Source organism: Leptodactylus fuscus, chromosome 5 (assembly GCF_031893055.1).
Source record: "Leptodactylus fuscus isolate aLepFus1 chromosome 5, aLepFus1.hap2, whole genome shotgun sequence".
Classification (NCBI taxonomy): domain Eukaryota; kingdom Metazoa; phylum Chordata; class Amphibia; order Anura; family Leptodactylidae; genus Leptodactylus; species Leptodactylus fuscus.
Genome location: NC_134269.1, coordinates 37,037,801 through 37,059,022, shown reverse-complemented (window position 1 = coordinate 37,059,022; position 21,222 = coordinate 37,037,801). Strand labels below are relative to the sequence as shown.

At 43.2% G+C, this 21,222-nt stretch overlaps 2 protein-coding genes across 5 annotated transcripts in view; one reads left to right on the top strand and one right to left on the bottom strand.

The window, feature by feature from the left end:
* The window catches only part of TMEM150A (transmembrane protein 150A), a 156,336-nt gene extending 151,928 nt beyond the window's left edge, over nt 1-4,408 (top strand). For 3 of the 4 annotated variants that reach the window (XM_075272933.1, XM_075272932.1, XM_075272934.1), the window contains one exon: nt 71-2,928. In XM_075272933.1, the coding sequence (XP_075129034.1) occupies nt 71-312 (242 nt within the window). In that variant the 3' untranslated portion in view covers nt 313-2,928. Of the gene's footprint in view, nt 1-70; nt 2,929-4,334 lie in introns of those variants that run through there. The other variant, XM_075272935.1, reaches the window with a different exon arrangement.
* Nucleotides 4,409-6,870: 2,462 nt separating this feature from the next.
* Nucleotides 6,871-20,184, bottom strand: RNF181 (ring finger protein 181). The gene is made up of 6 exons (XM_075272936.1): nt 20,106-20,184; nt 19,136-19,233; nt 9,944-10,077; nt 8,254-8,369; nt 7,467-7,541; nt 6,871-7,194 (listed from the first exon to the last, which is right to left on the bottom strand). Exons 2-6 carry the CDS (start codon nt 19,219-19,221, stop codon nt 7,135-7,137), a joined length of 471 nt encoding a protein of 156 aa, XP_075129037.1. The 5' UTR covers nt 19,222-19,233; nt 20,106-20,184; the 3' UTR covers nt 6,871-7,134.
* Between the last annotated feature and the right edge of the window lie 1,038 nt (nt 20,185-21,222).

Here is a 21,222-nt window from a genome sequence, read left to right as displayed (position 1 = left end):
GCTGTGTTCGGCCACCACTAGAGGGAGCCTATGAGCACGTGGTGTGTATTTCCCTTAACTGCGTACACAGGTGGCGTTTTTTTCATCCATGAAAGCTTCCTCCTCCAACATCTAGCTGCCATCTGCGAGTGGATCTTTGTCCTGGACATATTGGTCTTCTATGGAACCTTTGCGTATGAGTTTGGTTCAGTTTCCACAGATACAATTATGGCGGCTCTGCAGAGTTCGGCCGCTCGCAGTTGTAAGTCACCGGGAAGCAGCAGCACATCCACCCACCTCAACTGTAATCCTGAGCGGATTGCCATGATTTAAGAACAATGTGGTAATGGGCCAATGACCTACCAGTCCCAACACTCAGGATTATTTTTAAGACTTTTTTTTGTTTTTTTCGTTTTTACCAAATATATAAAGAAATGTAAGCCAATTTTAACTCTTTTACAGCCGGATAGGCCTAAGACAGTCTTGGCTGGCAGCAAATGAGTTACGTAAAAGCGAAGTATTCACAGAGTCTCACTTTTTTTCATGTACATTGTCACGTCTAACACTTTATGGGGACTTTTTTTTTTTTTCTTTTTTTATATTCACTATATTTTCATTTATTTTGTGCGCAAAAGTATTTTAAAGTGCAGCCATTGCTTAACATGTGGATACTGCTAACCTAGCGAATACTCTGGTATGCTGATTCAGAAGGATTTACCGACACGTACGTTACTTTCTCATGTGGACTGACTTGGTTCAGGAAATAGCCGCTTTCTCGTAAAAAGTGCGACTGTTACAGGACAGGACAAACTGGGACGTTGCAAGGTGTTTGTTCATATAGGGTTAAATGAACGGCCCATATATGAAACTTGTGTAGCGCGTAGTGAGCTCATTTAGTGCCTACTAGATTAACCCTTTATGGGCATCTCTTAGCTGTTCTCTTAAAGTGCCCTGTTTTGTTTCGGGCTTTTTAAAGGGGTATTCTATACATATTAAAGTGACGCAAGAGAGTTGAGGAATGCATAGTAAATTTACCTGTTGGCCTCCTATTCCTTTTCCCCTTTTTTTTCGCCTAAGATGGCCGCCAGCTTCTCCAAAGAATCTATGCACAGTGTGTACTTGGTAGTCCGGGACACCATCACGGATAATAGGGAATGTCCCAGACTACTTCAGCACACTGTGCATTGGGTTGCTTGAAGAGCCGGTGACCAGTGAGTGAAAGATGAGGGGTCCAGGGATCGGCGGCACAAAAAAAAATCAGGCCACCGGTTACATTTATTATACATTCCCCAGCATCATTTTTATATAAGGGTTGCTTTAATGGTAATGGTTCCCTCGGACCCCTTTTTAATTTTGAAGATGGGGGTCCCATGTATCTCTCTTATGTCAGTCAACAGCATTTGTAATGAGAAAGAGAAGCAGTAGGAATCTATTGCTGACTGTTTCCATGATCCTTATAGACTTTAGTGACATATCCTATGGATATGCCATTAATGACTGTGCTCAGAATACCCCTTTAAACGGGACCAGTCTTCTCCCCTCGCATGTCTACTTTGGTATATACTTGTATGCAGTATTAAATAACAAAGCCGATGTGCTGTTCCTCTGTTATCCCTCCTGGATATGTCTGTACAGACTGAGTGTTACCATACCCCTTGTCTCCGGACTGAGTCTGATACTGTGACCACTCTTTGGACAGTGTCAGGACTGACTCCTTTGACCAAGTTGGCTATTTCCAGGAGGAATAACAGGGGAACAGAACAATGCACAGCTGCTCCAGACATGGGGAATACAAGTATTTACTGGAGCCGACGTGTCAGGAGAACGGACACTTCTCTTTAAGACATATATTTCCTGTTACACTTATGTTCTATACAATGAGGTGGCATGGCGCCAAGCCGAAATAATGTCTTGGTGGGTGCAATCCTAGGTAAGAGATATAACTTAAGCTGGCTATACACACTAGAATAATATCAGCTGAGCTCGCCAATCTCGGCTTGACCAGCCAACCTCCTAAAGTGTATAAGACAGCCCTGACTGTTCCCTTATAGCGGAAGTCATGGGGGGGAAAGAACGGATCAGCAGATGTAACGGTATAGAGATAAGTCACCAGCAGTGTCTGGCAGCGACTCTCTCCTCTCGCCTCCTATAGTACACATGGTCCGGCTAAGCATGCATGTGTATGCGGGGTCGGGAGGAATAGCTGTAGGCCGAAGAAGGCGTTAGGCCGACAGCTACTTATATAGCATTCCACTGATTCAGTAAAACAGCACAGACAACCAATACTGCCATGACTCTCCTTCTAGATGAATGATGACTATGGTTACCACATGTTTGTATGCAGGTCAATATCGTTGTAAGTATTGCATTGCTTTTCAGGCCCTTGGTAGAACTGATGCAAATCTCAATACCTCACACTCTCCATAATTTTTTTACGTTGTTTTTTTTTTTTTTTTATGTGTATGACATGGTAACTTTTGTTTTTCTGTTACATGTTATATATGTGTATCCAGGGTAACATCATATCCTTTTACAAGTACAGTATTTGGCAATAAAAGAAAAAAGTGCAGTACACCTGATCAACCACTAGGTGTCACAATGCAAAACTTAACCAGGGCAGAGGCAATGTTCTGTTATGTCATCCAATTCAAGGTCACGTATTCACAAGCCTTAAAACTTTTTTGTGTACGGCTATGAAAGATCTTGTTTTCCTGGAGAGTGACTGTTGCTGCTTCAGCTGGGTGGGAAGTGCCCTTCCCACCCGAAACTTCCTCACTGCCACTTCACATACAGGAAACCCTGTCCTGAGTATGGCAGAGCCAGGATTCCTGTTTTCTCTGCTATCCCAGGGGATCCACACTGTTCTACATGCTGCTCTAACAGAGGCTGGGAGCCTTGTGTGTTACAGGATAGCTTTTTTTATTGTTAATAAAGGTGGAATTTTATCAACTCTTCTCTAGTCCGTTATTCTGGAAAGCATCATGCACGTCTTGTCTGCTTTGGACCATAAAATATCGGCTGTGATCTGATGATGGCAGATCTTATGTTTCCCTGCAGCGCCTCCGCAGGGGAAATCAGGCAGTGCACAATTCTCTTTGCCGCTGTTGCTATTAGATGAGGGTCCTAAACAGGTCACTCTTCTTGAACATAGGTTTTGTAAACTAGATAACCCCTCTAAAAAGGACCTCTTGGCTCATTGACATAGCTGACATAATAAATAGTTACAGTTAGTGTGACATAACTGTTTTGGAGGATTGTGCTGTTCAGTGGCATAACTAGAGTGTGGCCCGAGAAGCAAACTTTTACCATAACCTGGAGTATACTGGAGTATAATATGCTCCACAGTTGCCACCCCACAGTATAATATGCTCCACATTGATCCCCACACAATATAATATGCTCCACTGTTGCCCTCACACAATATAATATGCTCCACTGTTGCCCTCACACAATATAATATGCTCCACTGTTGCCACCACACAGTAGAATATGCTCCACATTGATACCCATACAATATAATATGCTCCACTGTTGCCCCCGCATGGTATAATATACTCTCAAGAGTCCCCCTTTAGGTGAACCCCCACAAAATTTGTCAAATATTTGCCTTAGACCCCAGAGTATAATAATCACAGGCCCATGGGAGGTGATGGGAAAATAAACACTTCTATTCACCTTACCTTACCTCTCTTGGGCATCCTCGCTCCATTCACTTCTATGTAGTGTCGTCTTCTCCCTGCCAGGCCCCTCTCAATTAACAGTATTTATAGCTGGTAGGGAACCAGGCTAGCCTTACCGCACATGCCTTAGCACCCCTTGCGACCGCGATTGTTATGCCCCTGGTGCTGTTTCTCTATTAGTCTTCCTGGAAGTGTGTTAATGGACTTGGGCGTATATAACATGTCCCAAGCATAATTGTTTCCACCATATTTCAGAGCACATTACTGTAATAAATAATATATCTTTGTTATATGTTCCTTTTGTAGATTGGGAGAAAAAAAAAAAACCTCTTAGATTATGCAAATGAAGCAATGGGGGCGGGCCTTTAGATCCCTGGAACACTGATTTTACCACTCAGACCCTTATTATCTTCAGCCAGCACCACAGCATGCAGTAGGAGTTGATCCTCCCCATCACCCATCCTATGTGAGCAGCAAAAGCACTGTGCTCCCTGACAACACTGCTTGTGCACCCTGGGGTGCAGCCGGAGTTGCACAGTGTTGCAGCACCCAAAAAGCACTGATCAATATGTTTACCATCACTCATCCTCCATGTAATAGGCCCTTATGGAGGGGGCACATAGGTTGTCATCACATTTATTAGTCCTAATAATCCTGATTCTTCTGTTTTTGTAGGGTAGGAGGATCATCCCCAGAGTGATGCTGACCTTATGGAGACCTCAGAAGACCCCCTTTACATTAAACGTCCCTTTAAAATAAAGAATCTATAATAAACTTCATTGTGTCTTCCATATGAATTTATTAAAATTCTGCTCAAAATGTATTTAATATTCCTTAGTTATAGAAGTAAGAGACAGCTACACTTTATTTAAAGAAGAGGTTGTCGTAGAGAGCCGTACGTAGTATACAGCATTCCATGAATATGTGAAGAGCTGTCCTTATAACGTATGGATGGACGGAGGCTGCCAGAACAGAGCTAGGCTTAGTGTATATAGAGATTCTCTACACATATACAGTCATGGACAGACAAAGAAGAAAGTGGTTGGCACTGTAGCTTTGCAGTGCTGGAATCCTGGGTCCGAATCGAGCCAAGGACAACATCTGCAATGAGTTGTATGCTCTCGTTCCTCCCACATTCCAAAAACATACAGATGGAATTCAGATTGTGAGTCCTATAAGGGACAGCGGTGACAATATTGGTAAAAGGCTGAGGAATATTTAAAGAGGACCTTTCACGTCTTCATGCATGTGCGGTATTATATACCGCTAGGTAGCCAACAGTGCGCTGAATTCAGCACACTCTTGCCTTTCCCAGTGTGCGCCTCGGTGCTTTTAGTTTTGTCAAAAGGGTACGCCTCACAGCCTGCCATCATAGCTGAATTCAGCGCACTGTTGTCTTTCTAACAGTATATAATACCGCACATCTAGGAAGACATGAAAGGTCTTCTTTAAGTAAGCAAAAATAAACAACACACAAAATAGAAATGTTGGATTGCTGCATACAGTTATGTGACCTGATGAGATGTACAAATTGCCAAGGCTCGAAGAGGCTACTTTTGGGTAGTGGGTAGAGATTGTTGACTACTGGATATGCCTCTACAAGGCACTCAGACATTGTGCTTAGTTGACACACTTAGAGAAAGAGAGAGCACATAACTGAACTGAGAAAAGCAGGATTTTAACAAATAGCCCACCGTGTAGGCCTCTCTGACCTAGCTGATAGGAGGTGTTGGGTTCAGTGATTATGTGAGGGCATGTGCACAATGTGGTTGACCACAGAGACTACCCAGGAGACATACACCCTAACTTTCAAAAGATAGCTGCACTATTTTGTGTGGGTAACTGCTAGGCTCGCTACACAACATAATGCCCCTTTGCTCAGCCCACACTAGATATTGCTGTATTATACCCACCACATAGAATCATTTCTCTTACTGCTATGCTCACCCACCTCTATTCTGTCCCCTATTGACAGCATTTCCATCCATAACATGGTGGCAGGTGGAGGACCATGTAACCACACATGTCACTCCTCCACTGTGCCTGAACAATATTGTAGAGCACAGGGTGTTACAATAGAGGAGACTGAGTGTTGTGTATAGTCACATGGTCCTTCCTGTCACCATGTTATGGACGAGAGTGTAGTCCATAGGAGACAAAAGCCAGCAGAACGGCAGTGTGCTGGGGAAATACGGCTTATGTGCCTACCTTGGAATGCATGCTGGGGGTTGCCGACCACGGGGATAGATGTTGGCAAGTATGTGTTAAGTTGACTTTGAAAGACAAATGACCATTACTAGAGAGGATTATTTGATCCACTGACTACTATAAGCAACCCTCACAGTTTCCTTGCCCACCATCCAGACATAGGTAGTGGCATCTTCATTACACACCCCCATCTTTAACCAGACCACTTCCAAGTGCTTAGCAGAAGGAAATTTGATGTAAGGGTAACCATTACTTTTATGCCCATTGACAGTCAGCTATGTTTGTGGTGGTGTCATAAATGTGAGACCTGGAGTGCTACGGTCTGGACCCCTACCACCTTCAGTGATTAATTCAGGTTCTGTTTGGGATCTGACAACAGTTGGGTTTGACTATGGGGGGCCTCGTGGTGACCTCTTCCATCCTGCCTATGCTGTGGAGCAACACACTGTCCCAATTGCTGATGTGATGATGTGCGGCACCATCTCATACAACAGTCGGTCATCCATAGTACCCATAACCACTCAGCAATATCTGCAGCACATCCTGTGGCCACATGTGTTACCTCTTGGTCATTTACAGAACTCCCACAGAAATAAATGGAGGCCACCGCTCCATTTATTTCTATGGGGCTGGCAGAGATCGTGGTCGCAGCAGCTCCATAGAAGTGAATGGAGAAGTGGCCACACATGAAGTATTCTGGAAACTTACAGCCCCATCCTTCTGATTACTGGCCAGAGCCCAAGGGGTAAGGCATTAGCACCTATCCTGTACACAGGGGATAACTGTCATTAGTGGGAAAACCGCTTTAGGGGCTTATTGATGGAAATGTAGGTGTCAACATCAAAATAGAGGCATCCATACTAAGGAGCGCACAGCATTGTACTCCGTTACGATCTGATCATTAACTAATACTTGTAGAACCTGTTTATCTCCAGCTCCTATATTGTATCATCCTGTGCTATATCATTAGATGGTCCTTAATATAAGCATTCTCTGCAGACAGCAGTAGGATAACTTTATTGCTCGTCCTGATGTCAATTTATATAAAACTAGAATGAAAACTACAATTCTGTGGCTTCTGTGATTTATAAAAAAAGAAAAAAACAACACGAGACTAACAATAAAAGGGATGATGTGCCCATAGCTGGCCTCAGACTGAACCACATTTGTGATCTCCCATGGGTGTAGCAGCCTGGAGACCGGTTCTAGCTGCGCCAAAGACTTCAGTTCTGTATACGTTGCTTTATACAAGTAGGACGTAGAGAGGTCAAGTGTACATGGCTCCATGGAGATACTCAAGTCTGTGTTCCCTCTGCTGTCTTCTTGCCTGTAAAACAGAGTGGCAGTCATATGTCAGTACAGGATTACAGGGAAAGGGTGTATGGTTGGAAAGGGTATGATTGTTGGAGCAGACTACACAGAGTTTGGTTGTAGTCTGTTACAAAGGAAACACATAGATCTGCATAGGAATGGTAAGTAAGAAAGTTTGCTCAGTAACCTAGTCATTTAGAAAAAATTAGTGATGAAGCGCGCAAATCTTTCAATGAACAATATCCACCAAGACGACTTGTAATGTAACCCCACTGACACCCTTTTTACCTTCTCTTGTTTGTATTCCTCATACTCTGGGCTGTCAGTCGGCAGCTCATCGCGACACAGTGGGCAGGAATTTGTCTGTAGATGATGGAAGAGCTATTAGTCAATAATACCTGCAACTCTCTTTTTTTGACATTTTTTCTTGCTATTGTATTAGGGGGTGTTTGGTGTCCATCTTTGTAATATACTTAGTTAGCCTATCCAACTTCCTTTTAATACAAAACAAGTTCCCACTGGCAAGGTTCTAAATAAGAATTTCCAGGGGGAGTCTTGTCCTTTCCCTCCGTACACCATGCAGTGAGTAGAGCTGTAGCATACTGGCTATATACTCAGAATACAAATGTGCATAGATTTTCCCCAGTGACAGCTCAGTTAGAAAGTTGCTAGATGAACTTTAGAGCCTGTTTTCTATTAAAAGGAAGTTAGCTAGGTTACAAAAAATGTTCATCAAACACCTCCCCAATACAATAACAATTTTTGGGTCACCCACATGCTTATTGAGTACTCTGAGGGCTATAGGACACATTTGTCATGCTAGGACATGGTAGATGCGTCTCACTCGCTGGTTCTCATTATGTATTCTGTCGCCAAGTCACCGCTGCCATTCTTTTAAGCTGAACATGCGCAGTCATCATGGCCACAGTAGTTCCCTTGCTGGATTCCTGTCTTTACCATTTTCCACTTATTTATAGCTGGAGCTTGGTTAATAATCAGACTTTCTGGGATATGTCTGACACCTCTGTTCTATTATTCTTCTAATAAGACGAAAATATTCCCAAAATGTAACTACCTTCCCAAGCCAGGGCAGGATGCAGGCAGAATGGAAGAGGTGTTCACAGGGTAGCTGCCGCACAGTTTCATCCTCCTCAAACTCCAGCAAACACACCGGACACTTCAGGCCGGCATCTGTATAAGATATAAACTGGTGAATCAATATTACTTGCTTGTTATTCTATATGATGGTGCAATGTTCACAGGATTCCAGTTTTACACAGTTTCATGTGGGTTTGGTGGGGCACCCCCTGCAGAGGCCTCATAGTTCAGATGAGTACTGCCACCTCTTCACTGTATATCTGGCACAGCGCTACACATTGTATAGTGGCTGTGGCTGGTATTGCATTTTGATCCCATACATCTGAATGGTTCATAGCTGCAAAATGATCATGTTACCCTGTAGCGCAATATTACTGGACTGCTAAGAGGAAGCGGAGCTCACTCGGGTGCGCAGCCACTTAAATCGCATATTGATGGCCTATCTTAAACTACATTTTCTATTCTATTTTCTGTTCTATTCCTGCCCATTTTGCAGCCCGAGCTTATTAATGAAATGTATGGGTCTGTGGAGGGCATAGGTGGTACACAGATATCATCCATGTGCCATCCGTGCCATTTACTCTTGGACTCATACATACGCGCATTCATCTACATGTAGCCTTAGTCTTTTCTATTTCGATATTACTTATATACTGTATGTATGTACAGAATTTCCCCACGGTCTATTAAAGGATTATCTTATCTTATTTAGGCTTGGCAACCAAGATTTTTTTTTTTTTATAGCCTGCAGAACTTTTATCTTCCTCCCTCCCTTTATCTTGAAAGCCACATTTGCACATGGGTGCAGAATTGAAAGTGAAATACCAGATCATGTTCATGACTTCTATGCAAAGTGTTCAGACTAGTGTTTGGGTCTGCATGGGGACCTGAAAGACAGAGAGCCTATTGGCTTAAGAATAAGGTTACCTGAGTACACCTGCGGCCCCCATAGACTCTAATGGGGTCTGCTGGATTTCCACAGGACTTTTCTCACCATTGCTTTTAGGTGGAATATGCGGCTGAGTCTCCTATGGATATTCCAATGTACATATGAACCTAGCCTAAGTTAATGTTATATTTTAAGGTTTCTGTCACTGGAAATGCATTATAGAAATCCATGTACCCAGTTGTTGTCTGTTGCTACAGCAGCCCTAACCAAAGAAAGCTGTCCATAGGCATTACATAGCTGTTAGCTGACCGCTATCTCTGACACCCCCGTTCACAAGAATACTCGTCTTGGTTTAGTATGCAAGTTCATATTTATATGAGAGGTACAGTATACCTCGTGGAGAAACAATGGATTGGGCTTATTACAATCCTAACTACCATCTTTCTTTTCCCCACCGTCTGCAGTCAGGCTGCCGCCATATACACTAGATCAATCCACAGCTGACCTATAACAAAGACTGACAGGTCCCGATGTGCAGTGGCCACAGATCTGTTCACTAGGTCACTCCCCCTATAACAGTATAGAAGGATTTAGACATTATTTGGGTGGTGGTAGACTCCCTTTAATATGTCTGGTCAACTTTAGATCCTTGTGCCATCAAACATGATCTTTTATATAACCATTTACATAAAAAGGGACCCCTGACTGTTACTATGTCACTCTAGTAGACTTACATATGGCATAATCTGTAATGTATTGTTTGTCTTACGCGCCTTACCTGCTTGCTTTGCCGTCACCGTAACCCTGGGCAAGTTGTCTACCACTTTTTTGGCAGCTGGTGGTGGGAGTCTATGGTCCCAGTCTGTTACATCCAGACCTCCGATATCAATATCCATCCCACTGAGGAGACTCCTAGACAGAAATAATATAGTAATTAAGTATATCTATGGCCTCATTGTCAGTATCAGGTTTTTGGAAAACTTGTTGACAATCCCCATAGAAGTATGAATATATCAGATACTAGCCTCTGTCCGTGACTTCGTCTGCGGGTTGTTGGAGTGGATGATCCGCCTATATTCAGCAAATTGCTGCCGTCGATGGTTTGCCTGCTCCGGCGTTTTGGCAGCTCTTAAGCTGTCCTGCTGCTGATCTCGTTCCTCGCGCTGTGCCAGTGATTGATCCGGTATCTCAGCAGCTCGCTGGGACGCCATATAATGAGCGTGTTGTTGGCGTTGATGATCCACCTGCTGCGGCGTTTCAGCAGCTCTCAAGTTGGCCTGGCACTGAAGTTGTTCTTCGCACCGTGCCTGTGATTGTTCTGGCATCTCAGCAGCTCGCTGCGACGCCATATAATGAGCGTGTTGTTGGCATCGATAATCTCCCTCAGCTCCGCTTGAGGAGAGGTTTGTGACTTCTGGCTCCTTCATAGCTCCTGTTATTTGCGACAAATTAGATTTTCTTTTTCCAGGCATGTTTAAAATTGACAAACTGACATGGGCAAACACCTTTAATCCAAATTGTCAGTTTGTCAATTTTAAACATGCCTGGAAAAAGAAAATCTAATTTGTCGCAAACAACGGGAGCTATGAAGTAGCCAGAAGTCACAAGTTTGTCAGCACTGCCTTGAGAAGATCAGATAATATGCAAAAGTTAGCGTGTGTTTACACAGAGAGAGATAACAGACCTAGGACCTGAGATAAGCTGCTGCAAGAGCAGTGTAATATAGTATGTGAGCATAAATTCATAATAGTGATGAAGCCATGTCATTTACTGGGATAAAAAGAGGCCAATGTTTTAATCGAGGTTACAATCTGTGCCAAATTTCATTCAAATCCGTATAGCCGTTTTTGCGTGATTGAGGAAAAAACATCCAAACACCCAAACTTTCACATTTTAATATTAGTAGGATAGGATATAATATTAGTAGGATAGGATAACCGATGCATTTGAGAACCTGACATCAGAAGACAATGACTCTCACTCTGAATGTGTAGCCCCCTCTCCCCCATACATACAACCCTCCTGTGATGTTCAGCTGTGTACGGTCAGGCGGCATTGTTTATTCTGCTAGCAGTACAAGAGCTCCTGGGGTATAGCTTTGATAAATGTCAGGAGCACAGCAGACACTGGCAATGAAAATAATTCTTAGGGCCTTAGGGTAAGCATATGGGCAAAAGATCTTACAAATCTGATGAAATCAGCGAAAACTGCAAGCCAGCAATTCCAAGCAACTAAAGTCACATGTCAGGAACTGAACAGCTGTGAGTTTAAGCTACTCCGCCTGCATACAATTGTTGCACGTGGCTGCATTTTAGCCCTGGAACTATGGCTGTAAACCCTGCACCCCATATCCTCCCCTAAGCTTTATAGCTATGACATTGGCGCTAACATGCTCTAATATAAACCGGATGAAGTTGAGAATAAGGGATAAGAGTCTGATCTCTAGGGGTACAACCAGTGGGACCCTCACCGATCAGAGAACAAGGGTCCTTGTATTTACTTATAATGAACTTTTGGGGTGTATATCGCCTTCTGTTGCACGGAAGTGAATGAAGGAGGGGGCCGCACCAGTACTCCATTCATATGATGTACTCAGAGAGGTACCCAGACCCCCAGCTATCAGACACTATGTCCTGCCCTGTGCATGGTGGATTACTGTCATTAAAGGGGTTTTCCTTACGCGAGTCATTTTTTAATACTGATGACCTAGCTGCAGGACAGGTCATCAGTATATGATCAGAGGGGCCTCATACCCAGACCACCCACTTATTAGTTAATCTGAATGGTGAAAGCTATTGCAAAAGACAGGGCTTTAACCATCTTTGCCTATATCCAGGTAATAGGACCACAGCTGCAGGCTCTATCAATTATACAGCGGTGAGCACTGTAGCTCTATTCCTATTATCTGAATAGGAGCAAAGCTGCTTTCAGCCCCATCCTTCACTGCAGTTTCCGGTGCCTAGAGGAGACTGGATCAGCTGATCGGTGTGGGGGCCTGGTGTCAAACCTCACTGATCAGATACTGATGACTGACTACACATAGACCAGTATGACATACGACTGGGGGGGGGGCAGAAAACCTTTTAACGTGAAGACCCTTTTTATGCTAAAATGTTCCCACAGGTGTCTGCAGGAGGCCTAAGGCTGAGTAAGTGTACAAATACCGTTTTTTGGTCAAGAGTCACATCACCTCAATATAGCCCATTTTTGGCTATCACAATTCTCCTGACTTTCTATCAGCTCTGAAGAAACATATTGCAGGAAGTGTCTTATGGTTCAGATTCTTATGCAATTTCAACTCAGTCTGGTTAGCAAGGAGCATTGTACTGTATGAGCTATGTAAACTATTATTTATGTATTAAAGGGGTTATCCGGCTTCTAAAGCTGGGTTCACACTAGCGTCAGTGTCCGACAGCTAGTGTCTGCGCATCGGAGATCTTTGTACACGGACACTTAAGGACACTACATGGTGTCCCATTTAAAATAATGCAAATTGCAAACGGACACAGCTAGTGTTTGATGCTAAAATCTTGCGCGGACATTAGCATCGGACACTAGCTGTCGGACACCGATGCAAGTGTGAACCCAGCCTAACATTGATGTCCTATCCTTTGGTGGGGGTCCGACACCCAGAACCGCTGCAAATCACAAATACTGAGACAATAGGACTCGCAGGATAACCCATTAATGGTAGAAACTGGATAACCCCTTTAATCAACACACAAGTGCAGATAAACTAATCTGGCGTACCTTTAGATTGTGCAATGTCTGACTCTCAGGGGGTACATGCCCTCTGGAAGTGGTAGATTTAGGAAGTGGTTAGGTTCTGGGCTCCTGGGGGCTCCTCAAACCACCCACCATCTTCAGTCAGTGGCTGCTAAGCAATGACAGGCACCAGAAGATGTCAGGCCAGGGTTAAGGGGACAGGTCTCCGCTACTTATAGTGTATGCCTGCCAGAGGTGCCCCTATAAGCAAAAAAATATGCTTGGTACGCTATCTGCAGCTATTTTTTTCCCCCACTTGAGATCGGGAGCAGGATCTGTCACACGATGGACATCACAATATCAATAGGGGGTACTCGGCTGGAACTTTTTTCACAAGTGGGTAATTAGCTTGAAAGGGTTAGTGATCTAAAACACCTAAAATAAAATTAAAGTGTAAAACATGTTCATCAGTGATTTGGTGCAAATTACGCCAGAACTCTGGTGCATATTTATTGGTTTATCTGCAGCAGTATGGTCTGAATATAGCTCTGGGATTGACTGGAGTACAAAGCATTAAAGGTATGGTTAGCATTGGGGTCCTTGGTACAGTCAAGGGAAAGATCTAGACAGAGTTTGTATGTTACATAGTAGATGAGGTTGACATCAGTCCATCAAGTCCAACCTATAACCCTACAATCCCTACAGTGTTGATCCAGGTGCAGGCAAAAAAAAAACCCATGAAGCTCATGCCAATTGCCCTATTTTTCTCTCCATACAGTATGTGTGTGGGTTTTCTCTACCTCCCTCCTATACTCCATACTGATAGATTAATCGGCTTCCTATGAAGCTGACCTTTCAGTGTTGGAGATAAGGAAAACAGATGTTGAACGACTAATGTGAATGACAATGTGTGTACAGCGCTGTGGAATGTGTTGGTGCTACAGGAAATAAAGTAAATAAATACACTGGGACTTTCCGAATCTCATATAACACCTCTGAAGGTGACAAACCGGTCCTGAAATGCAGTACAGGTAATCCATGTTGTGGCTCCCAAAAGGAAGGAAGAGGGTCAAGTTATGTTCCATCTAAACAATGCTACCAGTCTACTCCCAAGAAGATTTACCGTAACAGGTCACAAAGAAGGAAGTTACTTGGAACTGAGAAACCAGGAAAACCCCAAAGAATTACAAATTAATTAAGATTTACTTTACAAAAAGGAAGACAAGACTTGGCTTTACTGACTGGAACAGCCGAGTCTGCAACGGAGGAAAAGCAGAAAATCTAATACTAAGATGATATACTCATTGACCTAATGAACTGTGCTGTTATACTGAGCTACGGCCACACATACAGCAACACAGAAAATCTGGCATCTGTATATAATATAAGCCGGTAGGCCAGACCGTACTAAATGATAGCCCAAGAGGCCGTACTCAAACTTAGACTGACCCAATGATAACAACATCTATGGTGCCAGGTTGAGAAGTAGATCAAAGATTTGTCCAGGCCCAGCAGATACCATAAGTACGTTCATTTGCTTGCCGTTTCAGTCTGATCAGTCTGACGTATGTCAAGAAGCTTAGTCTTGCTTGTAACATACAGGGAAAAGGTCAGATATTACTACTAGAGATGAGCGAGTACTGTTCGGATCAGCCGATCCAAACAGCACGCTCGCATAGAAATGAATGGACGTAGCCGACACGCGGGGGGTTAAGCGGCTGGCCGCCGTCAAAGCGGAAGTACCAGGTGCATCCATTCATTTCTATGGTGCGTGCTGTTCGGATCGGCTGATCCGAACAGTACTCGCTCATCTCTAATTACTACACATGCTGTAGAATTTTTAAAATATATATATATTAGAAAAAATAATTATGGCTAAAAAGGAGCGCAAAGTTCTGAATAAAAACTGCTGTTTATGGGTACATGTGCTATGTATTGCAGTACCAGGACCGCTTTCTATATCAGGCATGGTACAGTATACAACTCTCAGGTACAAATATACAGCAGATGTGAGCAAATGATCAGCAAAGGGGAATGAACCCTTAGTTAACTATAGTCTATGGGCCCTAATATAACTTGGCCTGATAACCACTAAATATACCGTACAAATAAATAACCACTAAATATACAAATAAATGAATGCAGCAATAAAAAAAGCTTTAGGCCAAGTTCACATTAGCATCAGCTCTCCATCGTTCTGGTCCGTTTAAGGACCAGAACAGCGGATAGGTGGACTGCTAACATTATGGTTAAGAACTGAAAGCGACAGATGAAAATGCAGTGCATGCTGGACTTTTTTCCTCCACAGCTTTCAGGTAGATATTGCAACTGTACGTAGCCCTAGTTCTAATATATATATACTCATATCTATAATAATGTATACCCTACTAATGTTATAAATGTGAAAGTTTGTAGGTTTGGACAATGAGATGTTTGTTTCTCAATCACACAAAAATGGCTGAACGGATTTTTATCCTGGTAAATGACATGGCTACACAACTGTTATGAATTTATGTTCACATACTACAGTCCTATGAAAAAGTTTGGGCACCCCTATTAATCTTAATCATTTTTAGTTCTAAATATTTTGGTATTTGCAACAGCCATTTCAGTTTGATATATCTAATAACTGATGGACACAGTAATATTTCAGGATTGAAATGAGGTTTATTGTACTAACAGAAAATGCGCAATATGCATTAAACCAAAATTTGACCGGTGCAAAAATATGGGCACCTCAACAGAAAAGTGACATTAATATTTAGTAGATCCTCCTTTTGCAAAGATAACAGCCTCTAGTCGCTTCCTGTAGCTTTTAATCAGTTCCTGGATCCTGGATAAAGGTATTTTGGACAAACAATTCAAGTTCAGTTAAGTTAGATGGTCGCCGAGCATGGACAGCCCGCTTCAAATCATCCCACAGATGTTCAATGATATTCAGGTCTGGGGACTGGGATGGCCATTCCAGAACATTGTAATTGTTCCTCTGCATGAATGCCTGAGGATTTGGAGCGGTGTTTTGGATCATTGTCTTGCTGAAATATTCATCCCCGGAGTAACTTCAACTTCGTCACTGATTCTTGAACATTATTCTCAAGAATCTGCTGATACTGAGTGGAATCCATGCGACCCTCAACTTTAACAAGATTCCCGATGCCGGCATTGGCCACACAGCCCCAAAGCATGATGGAACCTCCACCAAATTTTACAGTGGGTAGCATGTGTTTTTCTTGGAATGCTGTTTCTTTTTGGACGCCATGCATAACGCCTTTTTTTATAACCAAACAACTCAATTTTTGTTTCCAAAATGAAGCTGCCTTGTCCAAATGTGCTTTTTCATACCTCAGGCAACTCTATTTGTGGCGTACGTGCAGAAACGGCTTCTTTCTCATCACTCTCCCATACAGCTTCTATTTGTGCAAAGTGCGCTGTATAGTTGACCGATGCACAGTGACACCATCTGCAGCAAGATGATGCTGCAGCTCTTTGGAGGTGGTCTGTGGATTGTCCTTGACTGTTCTCACCATTCTTCTTCTCTGCCTTTCTGATATTTTTCTTGGCTTGCCACTTCTGGGCTTAACAAGAACTGTCTCTGTGGTCTTCCATTTCCTTACTATGTTCCTCACAGTGGAAACTGACAGGTTAAATCTCTAAGACAACTTTTTGTATCCTTCCGCTGAACAACTATGTTGAACAATCTTTGTTTTCAGATCATTTGAGAGTTGTTTTGAGTAGCCCATGATGCCACTCTTCAGAGGAGATTCAAATAGGAGAACAACTTGCAATTGGCCACCTTAAATACCTTTTCTCATGATTGGATACACCTGGCTATGAAGTTCAAAGCTCACTGAGGTTACAAAACCAATTTTGTGCTTCAGTAAGTCAGTAAAAAGTAGTTAGGAGTATTCAAATCAATAAAATGATAAGGGTGCCCATACTTTTGCACCGGTCAAATTTTGGTTTAATGCATATTGCGCATTTTCTGTTAGTACAATAAACCTCATTTGAATCCTGAAATATTACTGTGTCCATCAGTTATTAGATATATCAAACTGAAATGGCTGCTGCAAACACCAAAATATTTAGAACTAAAAATGATTAAGATTAATAGGGGTGCCCAAACTTTTTCATAGGACTGTATATTACACTGCTCTTGGCTGCAGGCTGATAAAGCCAGGTCTGTTATCTCACTATGTAAACACTCAGGTAACCCTCAGTCCATTGTATGCATGCATCTGCATATTATCTGATCTGCTCCAGGCAGTGCTGACACACTGGATGGGAAAACACCTTTAATCCAAATTGGCAGTTTCCCCATTTTAAACATGCTCGGAAAAAGTAAATCTAATTTGTGGCAAAATTCTAAAACAAACAGAGCTATGAAAGTAGCTAGAAGTCAAGAGACTTCTCCTGAAGCGGAACTCAGGAGGATTGAGCAAGCTAGGTGTCAAGCGGCTCTTAGAGCAGCTAAAACGTCGGAGTAGGCAGATCATTAAAGCCAACAAAACACTCATTATACGGCGTCCCAGCGAGCTGCTGAGATGCCAAAACAATCACAGGAACAAGGAACAAGTCAGGCAGCAGGACAGCTTGAGAACTGCCAAAATACATCGATGGCAGCAATTTGCTGACTATAGGCAGATCATCGACGTCATCAACACGCAGACGAAGACGCGGGCAGAGGCTACTGTGTATATATATATATATATATATATATATATATATATATATATATATACATACAGTATATATACACTCACCGGCCACTTTATTAGGTACACCTGTCCAACTGCTCGTTAACACTTAATTTCTAATCAGCCAATCACATGGCGGCAACTCAGTGCATTTAGGCATGTAGACATGGTCAAGACAATCTCCTGCAGTTCAAACCGAGCATCAGTATGGGGAAGAAAGGTGATTTGAGTGCCTTTGAACGTGGCATGGTTGTTGGTGCCAGAAGGGCTGGTCTGAGTATTTCAGAAACTGCTGATCTACTGGGATTTTCACGCACAACCATCTCTAGGGTTTACAGAGAATGGTCCGAAAAAGAAAAAACATCCAGTGAGCGGCAGTTCTGTGGGCGGAAATGCGTTGTTGATGCCAGAGGTCAGAGGAGAATGGCCAGACTGGTTCGAGCTGATAGAAAGGCAACAGTGACTCAAATAGCCACCCGTTACAACCAAGGTAGCCAGAAGAGCATCTCTGAACGCACAGTACGTCGAACTTTGAGGCAGATGGGCTACAGCAGCAGAAGACCACACCGGGTGTCACTCCTTTCAGCTAAGAACAGGAAACTGAGGCTACAATTTGCACAAGCTCATCGAAATTGGACAATTGAAGATTGGAAAAACGTTGCCTGGTCTGATGAGTTTCGAATTCTGCTGCGACATTCGGATGGTAGGGTCAAAATTTGGCGTCAACAACATGAAAGCATGGATCCATCCTGCCTTGTATCAACGGTTCAGGCTGGTGGTGGTGGTGTCATGGTGTGGGGAATATTTTCTTGGCACTCTTTGGGCCCCTTGGTACCAATTGAGCATCGTTGCAACGCCAAAGCCTACCTGAGTATTGTTGCTGACCATGTCCATCCCTTTATGACCACAATGTACCCAACATCTGATGGCTACTTTCAGCAGGATAATGCAATGCCATGTCATAAAGCTGGAATCATCTCAGACTGGTTTCTTGAACATGACAATGAGTTCACTGTACTCCAATGGCCTCCACAGTCACCAGATCTCAATCCAATAGAGCATCTTTGGGATGTGGTGGAACGGGAGATTCGCATCATGGATGTGCAGCCGACAAATCTGCGGCAACTGTGTGATGCCATCATGTCAATATGGACCAAAATCTCTGAGGAATGCTTCCAGCACCTTGTTGAATCTATGCCACGAAGAATTGAGGCAGTTCTGAAGGCAAAAGGGGGTCCAACCCGTTACTAGCATGGTGTACCTAATAAAGTGGCCGGTGAGTGTATATATATATATATATACATATATATATATATATATAATATTTCTTTATTTAAATTAATGACAACATTTACATAAATATTTCCATATATATATATATATATATATTTATTTATATATGTTTGAATCTTATATATGCTAAAGTATTCTTGTTTGCACAATACACAAAATCTATTCCATGTCTGTGGTGTCATCTGCTCCATAGTAAATATTCATAATTGAGACACGCGATCTTTCTGAACACTCATGTACATGTGATATACGAGGATGTATATGGTGTACTGACTGACCTGGCCAACTCTAACAAGGCATTCTGTCGGTACTGTTCCTCGGGGACTGTGGGCTCACAGTTGTGTTCATCAAAGTAGGACGCCATAGGGAGGGAACGCTAAAGAAAAAAACCCAGAAGACTGTTTACAGCAAACTATTACAATGTTTCGATTTGCCAGCAGACAATAGATACTATTAGGTTTCTTTATGCAGGAGTTGGGTGTTCCAGGCTCGTTCCGACCCCAGGGTCACATGATCGGAACTAATTGGTCATATGGGGTTGAGCATCAAAACAAAGCATAGTGACTATACAATGTACGGTGCTGTGATCAGTAAGTAGTGAAAAGACCATTGTGGGATCTGAGTGTTGGACCTCAGCAATCTGATTGATAACCTTGATAAAATTCATAACCTATCCTAAGAACAGGAGATTAATGTCATAGTGACCATTTTTGAAGCCCCCAACCTAATAACTTCAGTCCCATTTGCTGCACTTTTATTCCATAACTCCTCTCTGGCATTTCCCAGTGCATACACAGTGATGTGATCATTGCTTTAACAAGATGATCACATCCTGTGATTGGAGGATCAGAACAACAGACACACAAACCACTAAAATACTGGACTCAACGATGTCTCACAAAATAGGAGGAGCCAGAGGCGTAACCTGAAGCTTTAGGCACCAATGCAAAATATATGACAGGACCCCACACTGGCCCCCCTGAGGCTCTAGGGCCCTGCAGCTATTGCTGTCTCTGCACTCCCTATAGCTGTGCCCCTGGCAGGACCTAGACTCTGTATTATTACAGCATGGCTGGGACTCAGCTGACACCTGGGTGCAATGGCCAGGACAGGAGGTGCCACTTAACCCCTTAAATCCTGCAGTCACCCAGCTCTCTTCCTGAATGATACCTATCCTACACTCTCTCCACATTCCCACAGTCAGTGGTGACAGGCCGCCTCTATGTAACCTATATACTCAGCTGTTACCTGCTCTCACAGGAGGACAGAGCCCACAGTCACAGCACAACCAGGAAGTGCCCAGCACCCCGGTGACACAGCTCTTCGCCAGTCCACTCACCGCTCTGCGGATTAGCCAATCAGAGAGGAAGATTATTCCTAGCAGCCAATGAGCTTCTTAGGGGGGCGGGATTCTATGGAAGCCGGTGAAACGCACGCTGGAATTGTGCCGGTCAGCTGACCAGAGTGGGCGTGGTGCTGGTGTGTCACGTGACTAGAGAGCCCAGTTGTAGTATTTGGCGCGGTTGTTGTGCGGTTTTGCCACGAGTGTGAAAAACGCGACAGAACCGCGACCTGGTACCCGATTGGGAAACAGGGAAGCGCAATGTGTCCCTATATGTAGAAGATTCCGTATATTGGCATGTGTAGTATTGTGAATAGCAGAACATTGTAGTATAGAGATGGGGCTGTGTGAGAAGCCATATGGGAGACACAGGACCCTGGCATGGAGGATATATAACATTACTATACTACATTATGTTTTGCTTTCTAAGACACTGCTCATTGTTCTGAAGTGTGAGCCATGTCTCACCCGTGCAGGTGTTGGCGCCTGTTCACATGTCAAGAAGCTGCACATTATCAGTCTTCACCAGTGTATGTGAATAGAGTTCCCACAATTCACTGCCCCTTCTTCACACATTACAGAACTTTCTAAATGTTCCTTATTCCCATGGATTTTGCACAAAAAAGCTGCAGACTTTCCCATTAGGATAGGGTTAATCCATAGCAGATTAGCCGCTCAGCTCACTGCATGACAATGTGGGTTGCAAAATGCAAATCATACGTGAGCAACGTACATTTTTTCGCAACTTTTGCACCTGAGGGACGTCCTTTTTAAACAATCTCTCTTACATTGCAGTGTATGGAGAGATCCATGAAAATGTCCAAAAATTGATGAATTATATTTTGACAGTCTGGACCATCAAGACGTCAGAGAAACCAGAGATTAATGCGGCCTTGTAACAATCTTTATAAGAACAGCCGCCACTTATCGTTATTCGCTGTCACGTGTGTCACAAGTGTGTACATGTGTCAGGTTTGTGGTAAAATGGCACGACGACAATTGGATGATATCTGTGCGCTGTCC

Bases quoted from the DNA above. Each gene is read 5' to 3' on its own strand.
- RNF181 (XM_075272936.1), bottom strand. From the start codon at position 19,221: ATGGCGTCCTACTTTGATGAACACAACTGTGAGCCCACAGTCCCCGAG. The intron at 7,542-8,253 runs GTAGTTACATTT...CATCATCTACAG, and splicing joins TCCTGCCCTGGCTTGGGAAG to ACAAATTCCTGCCCACTGTG. The intron at 7,195-7,466 runs GTAAAAAGGGTG...TCTGTTTTACAG, and splicing joins AGGAATACAAACAAGAGAAG to GCAAGAAGACAGCAGAGGGA.